The following is a 17,728-nucleotide window of genomic DNA, read 5'->3' as shown; positions in this document are numbered from 1 at the left end:
GGTTTCGTGTTTTTCATTCTAGAAACACCGAAAAGAATAAAGAAAACAGATTTAAGGCAAGGGAAGATATGGACTTGCCACATTTTTGCGTTTTTTTAATCATATCTTGTATTTCTCTATAGGTTCTTTTACAGTTTTAGTATCTATTTATTGTATCACAGTTTTAGTATATATTGATTGTTTCACAGTTTTAGTATATATTTATTGTATCACAGTTGTAATATCTATTTATTGTATCACAGTTTTAGTATATATTTATTGTATCACAGTTGTAATATCTATTTATTGTATCACAGTTTTAGTATATATTTATTGTATTACAAATTATCACATAACGTATGGACATAAGGCACCTGTCACAGATTTTGTCAGGCACACAATTATTGCCACGTCTATATTATAATAAACGTTATGTTATAATTTATATTGGACAAAGACTGTGATACGTGTCTTATGTCCAGGCTTGGTTATAGTGTAAATATTGTGTTTTACGGTTCAATTCTTTGAAATACTAAATTTTGGGCAAATAATCAGTCAAAAATTACAAATATGAAAAAATGAGAGTCTTCCATTTTTGGGACTGGGGGTCTCCATTTTGGAATTTTAGATGGAGTTATTGTCCCTATCTCGTTAACTTTGTAACATTTTCATCACTCAACAGGTTAATTATAGTTGTGATATGTTATTATTATTATTTATTGGGTTAGTTTTAAAGGTTAACCTGATTGAAATCTCCAGACGGCCACATTTTTACTTTTATACGTTGTTATTGTCCCAGACTCCGATAACTTGAAAGTCATCCTTTAAAATGCTGTTTGAGTGGTGTATATTCGTTGTTCAGAATAGGTGCCTTAATTTATTTACATGTGAAATATATTATTATTTAAATTATTATTATTATTATTGATATTCACGGGTTAAAAAGTATTTTATATAAAAGGATGTTAAATGTGTTGAAAATTATTTTAATTTTTGAACCCAGAATTCTTCTTCTCCTTCAGTCCGAGTAGAATCAACATGAAACCACCTGGCATGAACGTTCTTCGGACAAATGTACATCAATTGACAGACTTTGATTCTTAATATGTTTTAATTCTAAGATGGCTGTGGCGATGTTGTCGGATCCTGGTTCATGTAATCATACTTTGATATTAATTATTTGTACGACATGCCAGACATGTCATTAGGCATATATTTAAAGCCCATAATCAACTCCCTCTCTCTCTCTCTCTCTCTCTCTCTCTCAGATGGTCATAATATTGAATGGATTAGAATACATCTGCTATTTGATAAGCCTCCGCTAGGAGGCCAAATTCAAAATGGGATCTAATTTTGGCGGGAAACGCACAATGTTTCCTAAAAAGGTATGTAATATATTGGAATGTGCTTTTTCGGTGTCGGTTATTTCATATATGAACATAAAAGCATGTTCCGACCAAAGATATTCCAGGTCGGCTTCATATCCATAATATTTGGCGAGCTATAACAATATTAGTAATGTGATAGTGTAATATGACCAATGTGTTTATTAACCTATAGTTCAATTCATGTAGATTTCTGTTATTTCAGGTGTTATTTTGCTTGGTCAAGAATCTATAAACAACTATCAGTCAAGGTCATAATATTATTACGGTACATTACTCTGCACAACTTCATCACTTACTGGCATATTTGATATGTACATGTTTGTGGGTACCTAACCCAAATAACCTGATGCCTTGAAAGACGAGTGAAGCACGACAAGTAAATAGATGTGCAAGAAATTATGTACGCGTTTGTTCTCCATAGAATGGAGTGTGCTGCGGTCTGTATGATGTCTAAGACGCGTGCGGGTGCTTTTCATTAAATGTGCAACTTGCTGGACTATACAACGTTACAGTTTGCATTACACTTACTGTTATACATTCATTGGCCAAAGTTTAGGATTTTCTTGTTAGGAAAATGTCAGCCATATTAGATTTTAGCAAATTTTACCGCTTTAACAACCTTAGATATATCTTCAAATGACCCCAGAAACATTAATTTATATGTTCATAATACACTTATAGGGTCTTAAACCAAAAGTTTAGGATTTTCTTGTACATTTTGGATTTTACTTATCTTTAACGCTTTAAGGGGCCAATTGACACTACTGGCTATATCTTCAAAGAAAGAATGATCCCAAAAGCTTTAATTTATATGGGCATAATAGATTTATAGGGTCTTAAAGAAGCAGTTTCGGACATTCATGTATATTGATTAGGCACATGTCGACCATCTTGGATTTTACCTCTGTCCAGTGCGCAAAATTTGGTAAATTTTTGTGATTTTACAAATTACACCTACTGAGCTACTGCCACAATCGACCGCTCCATTTCTTATTTGGGTAAATTTCCAATCCATGCTCCTTCAATATTAAAAATATACATGTCGTAAAACAATGACTTCCCCAAATTTTTGTGGCTAATTACCTTAAACATATTGGGCTTTAAGCCACGAATGACTTACAACATATTCTGTTCTGATTCGGAGCCACTGTGGCTCAGTGAGTAAGAGTCCAAACATGGTGTTGACCGAGAAAGCTCCTCCATGTCAGTATTGTAGAACGCAAGGGACGGCGTATATTTGTTTGAATGGGACAGAAAATCGAGGTCACGTGTACACATTGGTGGTGGCGCGCATGTAAAAGAGTCCTCGGCAGATGGAATTCGATATTATAATAGACTGCGTCGCTCTTCTAGCAAAATCCCGCTCATTAGCCCAGTCGGAGCAGACAAATTCAAGAATTTAAAAGAAGAATATATTAATACAAGTTTTTACCAACTATCCCCCCACCCCCACCCCGCTCCCCAAGTTTAATTTTGTTGCCTTTTGTTTTGAATTTATACAGCTTATCGTGCCATAATCCATTATTTAATAACATGTATAGATATTAATTTAGAATTTTAGAATATAATAGATATATCGCTTGACCTGTTAGCTGATAAACAGCAAATAAATATGGTGAGGTGTAATCAATAGAAAACTAGAGTACTGTTAAAGATACATTATGGGAGATAAGATAAAGAGATGGCAGTTCTCGCTATAATAGTTAATAACTAGATAGTGTAAAGGTAATTTGCTGAAAATTTCAGTGAAATTGATCCACTATGAGCCGAGAACGAAGCGGGTGAAATTTTTGCATAGTCTCGGTCATCATTACTAAAATCATTAATATAAACAGCATAGTCTCGAGTATCCACTTTTTAAAAATTTAATTATCAATGGCCGTTAGCGGCATATAGGAATCTAATCCAGCCAACATCAAAGTCTAGCCTTAACATTGAGAGTTGATTATGGTCTGGATAAGTTAATTAATGTCTAATTAATAATTTAGATAACATTTCAGGCCTAAAGAAAGACTTGTAATAAGCATATTTTGCTCTTGCATATTGTATGTTTAACTTTCATTTAGTGATCAGTTCGAAGAATTATCATTGTTAAGTTCATTGTTCATTTCTATTTTATAGCCCCCTTTATAATAATTGTAGATCTAGGATCTATACGGCTATATGTATATCAATAGCATTCACTAAGTGTTTTTAACTGAAATATTTCAATAAGGGTATTCTCTGACTGTTACCAAACAATGTATTACTATGTTTGGCTTTCCCTAAATACCGTTTAAAAATTCTATATCTGTTCTTGCCTTTTACTGTAGTTGTATGTCCTCTTTGTCTGTAACTGGCTTTGTTTTGCTCACGCCTATGTCTGTTTGAATGCCACTCATGTCTATATATGAAAAGCTGTATATGAAATGTGTCTCTCCCACAGGCCTGTACATGAACATCAGGTCTGCACCCCAGGGTATGATAAGGCCTGTGTGTATGACCATATGTCCCGCAGGCCTATACCTCACAGTATTTTAAGGCCTGTGCAGGCACGTGCATGTCTCTACATGTATGCTGAACAGACATGGCGTGCACCAAAGTTTAAGCTGCTTTTATAAAATACATTCACATAATAGCCCCTGTTTTCCCTTAAAGGACAATATTGGTGTCAGTCATCACATACAGCTGATTAAGGAAGGAATTAAAGGACAATATTGGTGTCAGTCCACTCGGCAAACCTCAACAGATTCCAGTACCCTACATCTAATCTCGGCTGTATGACAAAGTCGCCATTAGAACTGCTTTCAAGTTCCCGGATTACAATGGCGTTGTCCATGACGACGTATTTGAAGAATGTTTTATCTTACAAAATTTTCAAAGTTTGAAGCTGTTTTTCTTTCAAGTTTATCCGATTTTCTTTAGACAAGGACAAATTTGCACTGAAAATTCGACACACTCTTCGAACGAAGCAATTTTGAGAACTTCTTTCTAAACGCGGGCATGTTTCCCTTATAAGTAAACCGGTGCCGCATCGCAAATGTATAGGCCGAGGCTAGATGAAGGTTACCGGAATCTGCCGAGGTTTGCCGAGTGGGTGTCAGTCATCACATACAGCTGATTAAGGGAGGAATTACCAGTGAGAAGAAATTCGCCAGTGTATCTTTTATCGGTCGTTACTTCAGACAGTTATATGGAAAGATAACTCGTGTTTTCCTTTTGCTTTCGTAACTTCCGTTTCTTCAGTTGGGGAATGCTAATTGTAGACCGGTTGGGACAGTTCGGTAATTTCCGGGGTTCACAATGGCCGCTTTATATAAATGAGTATTTTGGGGATGATTGAATGTGCAAAAGACTCCGACAAACCGACCCATTTTTCCGAAACCACCGGCACACTCGGCAAAAAAATACATATTTTACTCATTATATAGCCATGAATTTCGATTCAACAATATACCCATTAATTTCATTTGACATATTACGTGCACCAAACGTGCACAAACACTAATATTTCCTGACAGCGCATAATGAACAATGTGCACTAAACTCCTACAACAAAAAAAGTAGGGGATATTCAGAAACAATACAAAACTGCGGAAATGCACTGCTGTTTTTATTAGAGGTAACCAGTGTATGTTAATAACAGGCCAATCGCCTACACATGAACATAAACAGTTCATATGGACGACTTATCTGACGGCCCCATTTCACTCGCAAAGAGATACACTGTCAAAAGTGAAAATGGACGTTTTTGATTTTTGTCTTAATAATGAGTTATTGCTCCACCAATCCTCAGACATTCAGCAATTGGTCGTGGCATGCTCCTGATCAACCGTCCAATCACGATTTAGGGCAATCTGACCCACTCCTCTTGCAGTGCCACGGCCAATTCGGTTGACGTTGACGTCGACGAACACGTCTCCCGATTGTGTCCCAGACATGCTCTATAGGGGAAAGGTCAGGACTCGTGGTTGGCCAAGGCATATTGATAATATGGTGACGCTGGAGGTAGACATTCACGACACGAGCGCGGTGGGCACGGGCATTATCATCTTGATAGATGAAACGTCGACCTGAACGTAGAGCAAAGGGCAGAACTATCGGTGCCAGGATATGGTCATGATAGTATACACCACTGACCCTTCCTTGAAAAATATGCAAGTCCGTTTTTGTTACATGATCGATTGGTCTTGAATAAGAGGACAGGTATAACAAAGTATAGGCATAGTCTTGATGACTGTCTTTATTCTCGCTCCATTACAGCGCGGCTCATATAATCACGTGACATACAGAATTACAGTAAACCTGCTATTATTTGATACCACTACAGTTTTGCCAGTCATGGGGATTCCTTCCCACACCATAACAGACCCACGCCCTAATCTGTCATGCTGTCTGACGTTAACGTTAGCATAACGCTCATTTACACGCCTCCGAACGCGAGTACGCCTATCGGTGAAATCTGAGAACAAAACACGAGCCCATCGACGATTACCCCCATTTCTACGCTGCCTACACCATTGACGCCTGTTTGCCATGTGCTGGCGAGGTAATGGAGGCACATCAGGTGGTCGTCTCCTATGCAAATGGGCTGCATGTAGCCCATTTCTAATCGTTTGGGGTGTAATTCGAGTTCCTATAACTTGGTACAAGTTTACAGAAAGCTGATTGGCCGTTTGTCTTCGATTTCGCGGGATCTGTGTACGAATGTATCGATACTGGGCTTGTGTAGTGGCTCTAGGACGACCTGAACGAGGTCTATCATCAACATTGTGTGTTTGTTGGTACCGGTTCCACAGTCTGCTGATCACAGACTGTGACACATTAAGCATGTTGGCTACTGCTCGCCGTGTAGAACCCATTTGAAGCATGCAAACAGCATGTAGACGTTCATCATGTTGAATACGTCTCATTGCAAATTAAACGTAACTCACTAAAGCAAAGATACGCTAAACCGTAAATCTTATGCAAGAACCGATAGGAAAGCAAGCATGGATAAGATAAACCAGCACGCGGCAGTTTTCATCAACCCTTCCTTGAAGTGTCAAATTTGACAATGAACCCTCCCACGTGTATGGCGCTATTGCGTGTCGCATGTGCTGCTCAGTGGTTCTGTTGGGGCTATAAGTTCTTCATCTGTGAACATACTCTCAAAGCATGTCAAGTGTCCATGACTATTTATATTATCACAACCTGCATAGGTATTTGCATTTCAATATCCCCTACTTTTTTTTTAAGAGTATTATTAACATTTACTTTCCATATGCACTTTGTTCTCTTTATTCATGATTTTCTGGGAATTGTATGATCGTGTCATGATGCCCTAAAATCAGGTACAGTTGGTTATTATAGGCTAATCGACATGTATATGCATGCAGCCTCTACTACTGTGTGTGAACTAGCTTTAACATAACATATTTTATTACACAATCATATTGAAAGAAATAAACTGTTAGGGTATGTCATGTCATATCATGTTTTTTCTGGGAAGTGTTGTACAGTAATTAAAAGTCTGTTCGAACTTGTTACATTATAGGCGGATTTCTGCAGTAGTCGAGGTTTAGAATAGGCACTACTTATTTTAATTTTATTATCAAAGCTGTTGACTTGTGCATGTAAGTATGGTTATAATTTCTATCACACGCATATTGAAACGTTGTCGTATATTGTTTTAACATTCCTCCGCCCACAATTGCTAAAGTTATAAACCGATGAAGCCATCTAATATTTGACAGATAAACAAAAGAAATAAATTATCATGATTTGAATAGTTCCCCTGAAAAGATGTCAATGTTCATTTCATTTAAATCGAGAATTGAAATAATGACCTCCTGGGAATATTCAAATAGTAAATTCAACATATGATGCATCTCTGACCTTTCTAAACATTTTGTTATTTGGTTGAAAATAATGCTATACTACGAAGGCCCATTAGTGCCAAACAAAAAATATTAATCCTTTGAACGAGTTAGTATCTCGTTTGAACGAATTAGTATCTCGTTTGAACGAATTAGTATCTCGTTTGAACGAATTAGTATCTCGTTTGAACGAATTAGTATCTCGTTTGAACCCATTAATTATCCCGTTCGAACGAATTAATTATCTCGTTTGAACGAATTAATATTTCGATTGTACAGAAGGGTGTAAAGGACATGCAGAAATTGTGATCCTAACAGGTGTTTTAAGTAAAGATTATGTCATTTAATACATCAGTTCTTTACTATTTCTATCACTACCGTCAGTAGAAGGAACTACATTTACGAGAAGGAGAATTAGTATAGAATATGTTGGAAGTTATCCACGTTTTAAAAGCCGAATATGTTTAATGTTAGCCTGAATTAGGCACAACATCGTAGTAATTCATTGTTTTATGACATATATATGCTTAAACATGAGTTATGCATGAGCTAAGTCTGCATATTGCAGGTCTTTCTGTAGGCTTTAAATGTTATAAAACTATTCATTAGACATTTATTAACATATCTAAGTAGATTAGAACGGCTCGGCCATTTAATGATTTAATTGAAAAATGGTAAAGCGATGCTAAGCCTCGAACAACCAGTACGGTGGTTACATTCCGTGCATTGTCAAACCTTCAAAGGATAATATCGTCGCTCAGAATAAAATAATTTGATGAAAATTTCAATATATTCATTTTGCATTATCTATTTTTGAACTATTATTACATGAACGACCAGCTCTTTCTCTAAATCTTACATAATGCATCTTTAACATTGAAAGACGCATATTTGAAACGCACCCAATTAAGAAATAGTTGTGCCTTAGCTGAATTTTCGCTAGCTCAGTGAACAGAACTACAGGTATACGATTGCTTGTCAACGTTCGTTGCCTGGTATGTCTTTTTTTTATTTTCATAGTTCCTAACAGAATGGCTGAATGTATAAAACGAGGAAAGGTATTTAGCTCTTTTCTTTGATATGTTTATTCAAATTTAACGTTGTTGTTAGTCTGTCCACCATCGTCAATAGCCATACTGCACTGAAAAAACACTTGTGTTGGATCTCAACACAAGTACTTGTGTTAAAACTAATCTACACAAGTTATGTGTTGTTTTGCATTGCATTAACACAAACTTGTGTCGATTTATAAAATCTTGTGTGTTTTTTCATATCATTAACACAAGTAATGTGTACCGTCCAAGATTTGTTTTCTTTTTAAAAAAAAAACTCCATACAAAGTCTGAATTCGGGAGTCGACAAGTTTAAGAAAAGTAATAAAGGGCTTAATTCACATCCCGAAAATAACATGCTATTCTTCACTGGAAGGGTGTGAGTACCAATTAATCAGACGATTGCCAGACAGTTTGTGTTCTTTTCAATGTCTTAACACAAACTTGTTTAGATTTACAATATCTTGTGTGTTTTTTGTTTTTCATATAATTAATTACGTCAAATTTTAAGATAACATTTATTATGTTACTTTATTATCTGTAATAATGTTTTTTTTTTAAACAATCAATATTGTTATTGAGAAAATCTGAATGGAATCTGGTAACTGGCTTAGCCTATGTAAAACACCATTTTCTGAATTTGAATGTTCAGGAATTCATTCCAATTTTAACTTGATTTCTAGAATATTTGTATTTGTCTAAAACCTTATATTGATTATCACACACGTTAAGTAGATATCGCAATGTTGGGTGTCCGCAATGTTAATTAGATTACTCTGATTATATCCTTTGTTTATTTTCAAATCTTGTCCCAGACAATACACAGACATAGTTGGGTTATTACAATGTCTACACTTATTAGAGGTTGATTATATTGACCCATTAAACTTGATACATCAAAGACAATTCTCGGAATATGTGAAAACTAAAACAATAGTCTGATATTTTGGTTTTAGAAAATGTCGGAATGGGCGTGGAAAAAGCTGAGTTAATCTTTTTATTTAATTCTATTGGTTTATTAATCGAACTTGCAAATTTATTGCTTACCTGTAAAAGAACCTATCAAAATAAATTACTCTATAAAAAAAAGTTAGAAATATTTATAACAGGATTTGGCGATTTCACCGTGGAATCGAGCTGAAAAGTCAATCGTGTTCTTAAGGGTTGTGGTGTATCGATTAATTAGGCCCCTACCTAGTCGTGCGGCATTGTTAGAACCAACCACAACAGAGATATTTTTTCAACAACCACAACAGAGATATTTTTTCAACAACCACAACAGAGATATTTGTTCAACAAAGTATGCAGAGAAAACAAGAATATGAGGTTATATTTTTTAATCAAATGTTGCCTATTTGTAATGCAAATTTAGAATTAATATTTTTCGTTTCTGTTAAAACCCTAAACAACTATACACTAATTTTTTATTTGCCGAAGGGCGTATGGTTTTGGCGGGCAAACTGGAGATCAAACAATAAATTTCGAGGTATTTGAGGTAGTCTAATTCAATATTCTATCATATCCTAATGTACATAATTGATTTTCTATTTGATTAATTATTCAAATAATCATTATTGGGATGCACTATCGACTCTAGCCAGTCCTGAATTGCAATGATTATTGTTTGCGCCCTGTTGTTTACTAGACGCCATTTTGAAAAACAGACTTGCCCTGCATACAACTGATTGTTATCCATTTTTCAGATTGCAGTATATTTTTTACAATATAATGCAGCGATAGTGGCATTAGTGCAGTCTAATTGCTTTAAAAGGAAATCTGAATTCGGACAAAGATCAACAATAAAATCAAGGTGATTATTATTCCTGTATTTTCTTTATGAAGAGTAGGCCTACGTTAGCTATTTGTAAATGCCCGGTAGTCTATTGTCAAAGTACGAGAAATAATAATTTAAACTTCAAATCAGTTATACTCATGATATGTTGTATTTATTCAAATCATACCACCGAGAATTGTATTTATCCAAATGAATAATAAAAACATGACTTTTATTATTTTATTTCTTCACGTCAAGAACATGGATAATTGGTAACGGCCTTGTATCACTGCATACGAGGTAGTTATATCCAATAATAGAGTGAGAAATCGGGTTCACTTGACACAAACTATGCCATACATGTATTAAATTGGTCGAATCAAGTAGGTCCATGCTAATATTAACATGTCCTACTCCTAGAATCAAGTCCGACGGTTCCGTTTCCGCCGTCTGTCCGAGGATTCTCATTCTATTATTACCATCTTTGTGTGTTGTGTTATATTAATTCTGAATAAACCTGGATTTGTTGTTGGTGTTTGTTGGATAGGTAATATATCTATTACTGGTGCTAGGTAATTTCGGGACTAACAGTAACATTTAAGGTTCAATATCATTTGAATGAAATCCCACGAGACTGGTTAGGCGACCCTTTTCCAAGTCACATATTTGCATATAAAGAAAGTACAGACTTAAATATCACTAGAAAAAAACTAGATTCCCTTAAACCAAACACGGGCATGCACAGAACAAAAATTTAAAGTAGCTAAGTCTCTAACTCAATATCATCCAAAATCTTCGACATTGAAAACACAAATTATTTGTCAATTTAAATCAACATTGATGTTGTGATCTTACCGGGAAAAATAGATGGGCTTCTGATATCCAATATTTAAGACAAAATAAACATTTTACCATTGGTACACGAATCGTGTACCATAATGCGTTTCAGGCCCATTCAACAAGGGACTCGAAGAACGAGGCTAGACATTCAACAAATCATGTGAAACGGTGACGGCATATTCATATCGGAAGAGTATGCGGAATAAATACTATGTAGACTAGAAATTTTGATTCGATTGAGACTTCTGACATATTTCGCCGAACGTAACTGATTTGAAATTAGAGTAAAAATGGAAACGATTGAATGTAAATCAGTTTATATATATTCCTATTACATTATTATATGCGTTACGACCCATTTGTGGGGTCAATTTCTAGGTCCCAAATATTAGCGATTTAGCTCCTTTAAATTAAGGGTATCACAAATTGGCGGTCGAACTGTGACAGGGGTGCTACAGCCTACGAATTCGAACTACCAAGGGATCGATTACAATTAACATTTACGTGCAAGCCAATGTGTACACGGGATCTCGCTTGTTTGTTCCCTCGAAACAACTGGGCAGCCGTCCTTGTCAGGCCCTCCATCCTGCACCTCTGAAAAGGGGAAAACACGCCAGAAAGTCTAGATGAGCTTTCTCGGTTGACACTGGCTAGCGAGCCAGCGCCTTACTCACTCAGCCACAATGGCTCTCTTCTAATTACTGTGACAGTCCAGTCACATGACAAACAAGGGTTGATAAAATGGATTTTTACCGCTTAGGCAGTTCCTCAGAATTCAAATGTTTTTAGAGGAATTGTTTGAAACAAACTTTTGATAGATAGTTTAGTTTAAATTTCCTATCACACAGTTAGTATATTATTAGCAATTAATTACATGTCATGTATTTATTTTTTTCAGTTTCAATATTAGATGACATAGCAAATCACCCAGGAAAAGATCATACATGTGTATAATAAAACAAGTAAAAAAACACAAAAAAATGGAAGAAGAAAGAGCTGAAATGATAATTAGAGCGCCACATATGATTTCTGCTTGGTGTTTTGGAGGGAGAGCGAGAGAAATGGGGTTTAACGTCCACTCGACACAAACTAGGTCATTTCGGGACTAACATATGGTTTAATTTTATTTACATAATTCGCTTGCGCGTAGGGGTCTTTAGCAGTGGGAGGAAACCGGAGGACCCGGAGAAAACCCACGAGGTTGGACAGGCGACCCTACTCCTTGCCACGTACAACCGGGGATTCGAAACCACGCCAGTCGACTCAATGACAGACTGTATGATACAGCGCGCGCACGCTAACCATTCAGCCATCCAACCCCCCTGTTTTGGAGGGGTAAGTGTTCAATTCTAATAGAAAAGATTGTCATTATGGTATTTTAGAATCTCATCATTGGCATAATATATCCCGGTTGAGCTGATGTGACATAAAACTCAATTCCATTTCAGATTAGTATAGTAAAACTCTACACGTACATGCACATGTATGTGCACGATGATGGTGGGTTTGCTCTCGATCTTGGCCGAGAAACTTCACTGGAATTTTCCGACATGGTATCTACCAGTCAGTGGTGCAGTTGTTTGAATTCAACATAAAACTAAAGTTCCATGTACACATTGCTGTGCACGTAATAGACCACCTGGCAGTTGGAATTCGATATAAGAGTAGGCCTTAGCGCCACGATACCGGGCAAAATTTCCCTTAAAGCACACTGTATGACATATACCCATCTTCATTAGCCAATTCGGAGCAGAGATGCAGGACGTTAAACCCCCATTTCATTTCATTTCATTTTTTCATCTCATCTTTGACAAAGCAAACCAACACATCACACATAGGCCTACAATGTAATTAAATTAACACTTTCATTTTTTTAACTGTCTAGTCAATTTAAGTCAACTTATACATGGCATTTTGTTTTCAGTTAACCACATTGGAAAGATCCAGACAGTTGGAAATAGATATTCTTGTGGAATATTTTTTCTCGCAGATCTTGATAATCAGGCAAAATGTAAGTACCATACAGGAACTGGCTCTATACACTTGATAATCTAGTTGTCCCCCGCCTTTCGAAGAAAGCAGGGGACTATTAAAATGGGTTCGTCTGTCTGTCTAATTGAGCTAGAATGTTCAAACTTGGTGCAGGTGTTTTTTAGGCCAATACCTTGATGGAGTTCAAAGTTTGAGCATTTTCTGCTGAGGGTAAGCAGAGATAAGCAATTTGATTGGTTGATGCTTTGGGACACGATAATATTAGTTCTAATTAAGTGAAAGTGATGAAACTTGGTGTATAGTTTCATTACATCAATACCCTGACTTAGTTCGATAATGAACACTTTCTGCTGAGGGTAAGCAGAGTGATAAGCAATTTGATTGGCCGAGATTTTGGAACCCAATAACTCTCCTAATTGAGGTAAAATGTTCAAACTTGGTGTAGGTGTTTATTAGGTCAATGCCTTGACGGAGGTCGAAGATAGGCATTTTCTGCATATGGTAAGCAGAGATAAGTAATTTGATTGGTTGATGCTTTGGGACACGATAACTTTAGTTCTAATTTAAGTGAGAGTGATGAAACTGAGAATATAGATTCATTATACCATTACCTTGACTAAATTTGATGGTAAGAATTTTCTGCTTAAGCTAAGTAGAGATAAGCAATTTGATTGGTCAAGACTGTGGAACATAACTTTACTTTTAATTGAGGTAGAATGTTTAAACTTGATGTAGATGTTCATTAGGTGAATGTCTTGTCCGAGTTCAATGATTAACATTTTGAGCTAAAGCTGAGCAGGGCTAATCAATTTCATTGGTCGATGCTTTTGATTCTATCTGAACATTAAGTGATGAAACTTAATGTATAGTTTGATTGCTCGATACTTTTGAAACAAAAAAAAGTGTGCGATTAATTAATGTGTCATCTATTTATTTTCGGATTTCGGCGGGGAACATAGCGACCCTATTGGCTTGTTTTTCTTCTTATGGCAATGCCTAGTATTCTGCTATTTCAAGTGTAGGGAATCTGGATTTGGAGACACAATACATGTTTGATCTGGGTGAATAGCTGCCTTCTTATTTGACTTTAATCCCAAACTTCAAGACATTCTGACTTCTGACCCGTTTGAGCATAATAATCTGTCTGGGTCTGTAACTGGACAAAACATGGTATGTTTTATGCAAAGCTGTAACAAAATAGAGACTCAGTCTCGATGTGGCAAAATAAATTGTTTATTTATACATTGTGACATTTGGAATGTTGATAGAAAAAGTTAATTCCAATACTAATAAAATTGTGTTATATATTGACAACCCCTGCATAAGTTATAAAATGATGGAATTCATTCCTTATTTTTCAGAATCTTGGAAGAGTATATGATGTATGATAACAACGAGAGAACCCAACCACAACTTTTGAATATTACACCACCAATTTAATTCTGGAAAAGAATACATTTGACCCATTTTTTATTTTTTTTTTTAGTTTAATGTTAAATATATCCGAACACAATTATATTTTAATTCCCTCGAGAAATTTGTGTATAATATAGAAGGTAGAATTTGGTCGGAAATCATAAAGTATCTAATATGCATTTCTGAAAACAAAACGTAGATCAAATATTACAGAATAACAAAAAAACCTTTACATTGCTTATGAGATAGGGAGGTTGGATGGCCGAATGGTTAGCACGCGCGCGCTGTATCATACGGTCTGTCATTGAGTCAACAGGCGGGGTTTCGATTCCCCGGTTGTACGTGACAAGATGTAGGGTCGCCTGTCCAACCTCGTGGGTTTTCTCCGGGCCCTCCGGTTTCCTCCCACAGCTAAAGACCCCTACGCGCAAGCGAATTATGGAAATAAAATTGAACCATATGTTAGTCCCGAAATGACCTAGTTTGTGTCGAGTGGACGTTAAACCCTCCCCCCCCTCTCTCTCTCTCTCTCTCTCTCTCTCACTAATGAGATCAATTAGGTGTTAATATCCTAGTTTTCTGGGTTATTAATTAAGCCCTACAACCTACTCTTATATCAAATATCAAATGTTTCAACTGTAAAGGGTTCTTTTAACGGAACCGGGGGGGGGGGGGGGGCGAATGGTTAACACGCACACCTTATGACTTGTAAGTAATTGTATATAAATATTTTGTACATATTATTTAATATTTGCCATTTTCTCTGATATTTATATATTTTAATCCAGCAATCTTGATGCTTTGCTCCTTTTATGTACAAAATATTCATTTTGTTAGTCTTTTTTAATGAGGAAAGGGTTCGACATCATTTTATTACTCCTGCAAAATAGTTCATTTTTCTTTTGTTAGTTTTTTGTGTATGCTAGTTATTTCCAGTTGCCTCACAAATCACTTGTAACATGACTTTGTAGTACATTTCAATTTTTGAAAGTAATTCACTTTAGTGCATAATTTATCTTATTAGTGCTTGGTTTGGATGTTATTAAATTTAGATATATTTGAATTATATATTTTTCGGGTGTGGGGTAAGGATACTGTGTATATGTCTTTATATTCTCAGTACTTGTTTCAGGGTAAAGAAAAATTTAAATACCTATTTTATATTTTGTGATATGGGGGGAGGGGGGTATTTTGTCATTATATAACACAATTTTATTAATATTATTTCTGCTTTTCTGTCAACATTCCAAATGTCTATTTAGTTTTGATTTGGTGGTATTAATTTACTTTTTCCTATCATTTTATGAATAAATAATAATTTAACAAAAATAATTATTGTTACTTCATTTATCAAACTTTACAGGTTAAATAGAGCAAAGGACTGTGTAGATTTTCACACATGTTTGTGTTGTTTGACAAATTTTAACACAAGTTTTGTGTTTCAACATTTAACATTCAACACAAGTTTGTATTGTTAAATAGAGACACCTAACTTGTGTTGAAAACAACACAAGTTTGTGTTGTTCCATCACAATTTTTTTTCAGTGTGGAAAACATGCGCATATGCCACTATGTTGTTTTAGGTGGGCTCTAAACTATTCAGATTATATAGACTGCGTTCTGAGATCGACTGGAACATCTAGACAGATATTTTCGCCCCCCCCCCCAGCCTTTCATGTCTAGTTGTTAGAAGTGTCTATTGCGACAAAATGAAATGAAATGGGGTTTAACATCCTACCCGTCTGCTCCGACTCAGCTAAGGAAGACGGGCATAAGCCATACACTGTACTATGAGAAAAATTGTGCCCTGACTATTCTATCGAATTCCAACTGCCAAGAGTTCTTTTACGCGCAAGCCACGGTGTGCACAGGGCCTTGGTTTTTCGCCCCATCTGAAAGCTCACCGGGATTGAATACGTGACCGCAAGGTTAATTACCCACCGTGGATCCTCTACTGCTAGATCATAGTTAAATGATCATGCTTAATATTACAATAAGCCAGTAATAGAATTGAAAAGTCCACATTTCAATCATTTATTTTGTAACCAAATTTTAGCCTATGAAATTTCTACCCTCTACCATCCTCGACCTAACCACCACCATTCGTCTTACGCCTAAAGACACTATGAAAATCAATAAAGATCCGATCAGATCTTGCTAAGCTGTCCGCACACGAGATTCCATCCACTACAACAGTTTTTTTTACCTCGAGGCTCCTATATCCAGAAGGCAAGATCTCCAAACCCTTCATCTCTGACTCGTCGGAATATTTTGAAGAAATTAGAAAAATAAAAAAAAACAGGAAAAATAGTGACACTCATAATTATTAGATTGTCAACCTATTTACAGACCAGTATTTCTCATTTAGTAAAACAAAATTCTGCTAAGGGCTGTTCCATTCAAAGATTATCTAGGATTGTATGAGCATTGGGTTTGAAAATGACGTGGAAGGGTAGGGGCATCAAATTTGATAATGAGCTGGGAGGATAGGATGGGGGTTTGAAAATGACCTGGGAGGGTTGGTATGTTGAGTGTAAAAATGACGTGCGTCGAGAAAATGATTTCTATTGGTAGAGAAGGATCTTGAAAAATGAACATGCTTTGTGTACCATTTTTTGAACATAAAGATCTTTTGGTATAAAGAGCTTTAAAAATATTCTGTTTGTGGGTCTGTCTATTACTCCAGATATTTTTAAATAGAACAGTCCAAGAATTTTGAATCGTTTTATTTCATCCTGGGATAGCCGTAAGATTTTAAATTGTTTTATTTCTTTTGTACAGATATTCAATGATCCTGTTCACGGCCATATTGAAATCCCTCCCCTTTGTATGAAAATTGTTGATACACCAGAATTTCAACGTCTACGTTTTTTAAAACAAATGGGTCCTGTTTATTATGTCTACCCTGGTGCATCACATAATAGATTTGAGCATTCCTTAGGGTAAGTACATATATGCTAGAATTTTCATAATATTTTCTATACAATATTAATTCATTGATGTAGGAAAACTGAAATGATCCCTGTATTAGTCGAGTAAGTTCCCCAGAATTACCAAGCGCGGGTTCTCCTTGTCAGTGGTGCAGGACAGACGGTCGGATAAGGGACAGCGTTTAGTTGTTCAAATGATACGAAAAGCCAAGGTTCCGCCTACACTTTGGCATGGATGTAAAAGAAGGCTTGATAGCTGGAAGTTGAGATAAGAGTGGGCCGTATTGCCACTATCAGGGCAAAATGTCCCTCGTGGTACACTGTATAGCATATGCCAGTCTTCTGGTCACTGGCCCAGTCGGAGTCGGTGCAGAAAAGTAGAATGTTAAAACTGATTTGATTGTATTACTTTTCTTCTTTTTCCCGTTCCGCTTGAAAGTATCTGGGTTCAAATCTGTACGGCGTTAGTGTAGACTTACAGGACAAATCTTCACTCGATACGCTGGTGCATGTGTCAACA

The 17,728-nt window shown here is 36.1% G+C and overlaps 2 protein-coding genes and 1 long non-coding RNA gene across 5 annotated transcripts in view; all 3 read left to right on the top strand.

Moving 5' to 3' along the window:
- The window catches only part of LOC126816495 (deoxynucleoside triphosphate triphosphohydrolase SAMHD1-like), a 43,922-nt gene extending 43,028 nt beyond the window's left edge, over nt 1-894 (top strand). For both annotated transcript variants that reach the window (XM_056100041.1, XM_056100042.1), the window contains exon 16: nt 23-894. The gene's annotated coding sequence lies outside the window, so the exon portion shown is untranslated. The remainder of the gene's footprint in view (nt 1-22) is intronic.
- Nucleotides 895-6,796: 5,902 nt separating this feature from the next.
- Nucleotides 6,797-17,728, top strand: part of LOC130010333 (deoxynucleoside triphosphate triphosphohydrolase SAMHD1-like) — a 49,064-nt gene continuing 38,132 nt past the window's right edge. For both annotated transcript variants that reach the window (XM_056100040.1, XM_050543048.2), the window contains exons 1-3: nt 6,797-6,961; nt 8,225-8,262; nt 17,060-17,220. In XM_056100040.1, coding sequence (XP_055956015.1) covers nt 8,236-8,262; nt 17,060-17,220 — 188 coding nt within the window. In that variant the 5' untranslated portion in view covers nt 6,797-6,961; nt 8,225-8,235. The remainder of the gene's footprint in view (nt 6,962-8,224; nt 8,263-17,059; nt 17,221-17,728) is intronic.
- Nucleotides 8,870-15,546, top strand: LOC126816503 (uncharacterized). The gene is made up of 3 exons (XR_007678425.2): nt 8,870-10,066; nt 11,769-12,881; nt 14,224-15,546. It is a non-coding gene; the product is annotated as an uncharacterized LOC126816503 (long non-coding RNA).

This window comes from Patella vulgata, chromosome 3 (assembly GCF_932274485.2).
Source record: "Patella vulgata chromosome 3, xgPatVulg1.2, whole genome shotgun sequence".
Lineage (NCBI taxonomy): Eukaryota > Metazoa > Mollusca > Gastropoda > Patellidae > Patella > Patella vulgata.
This window is presented reverse-complemented; position numbering and strand designations above follow the sequence as displayed.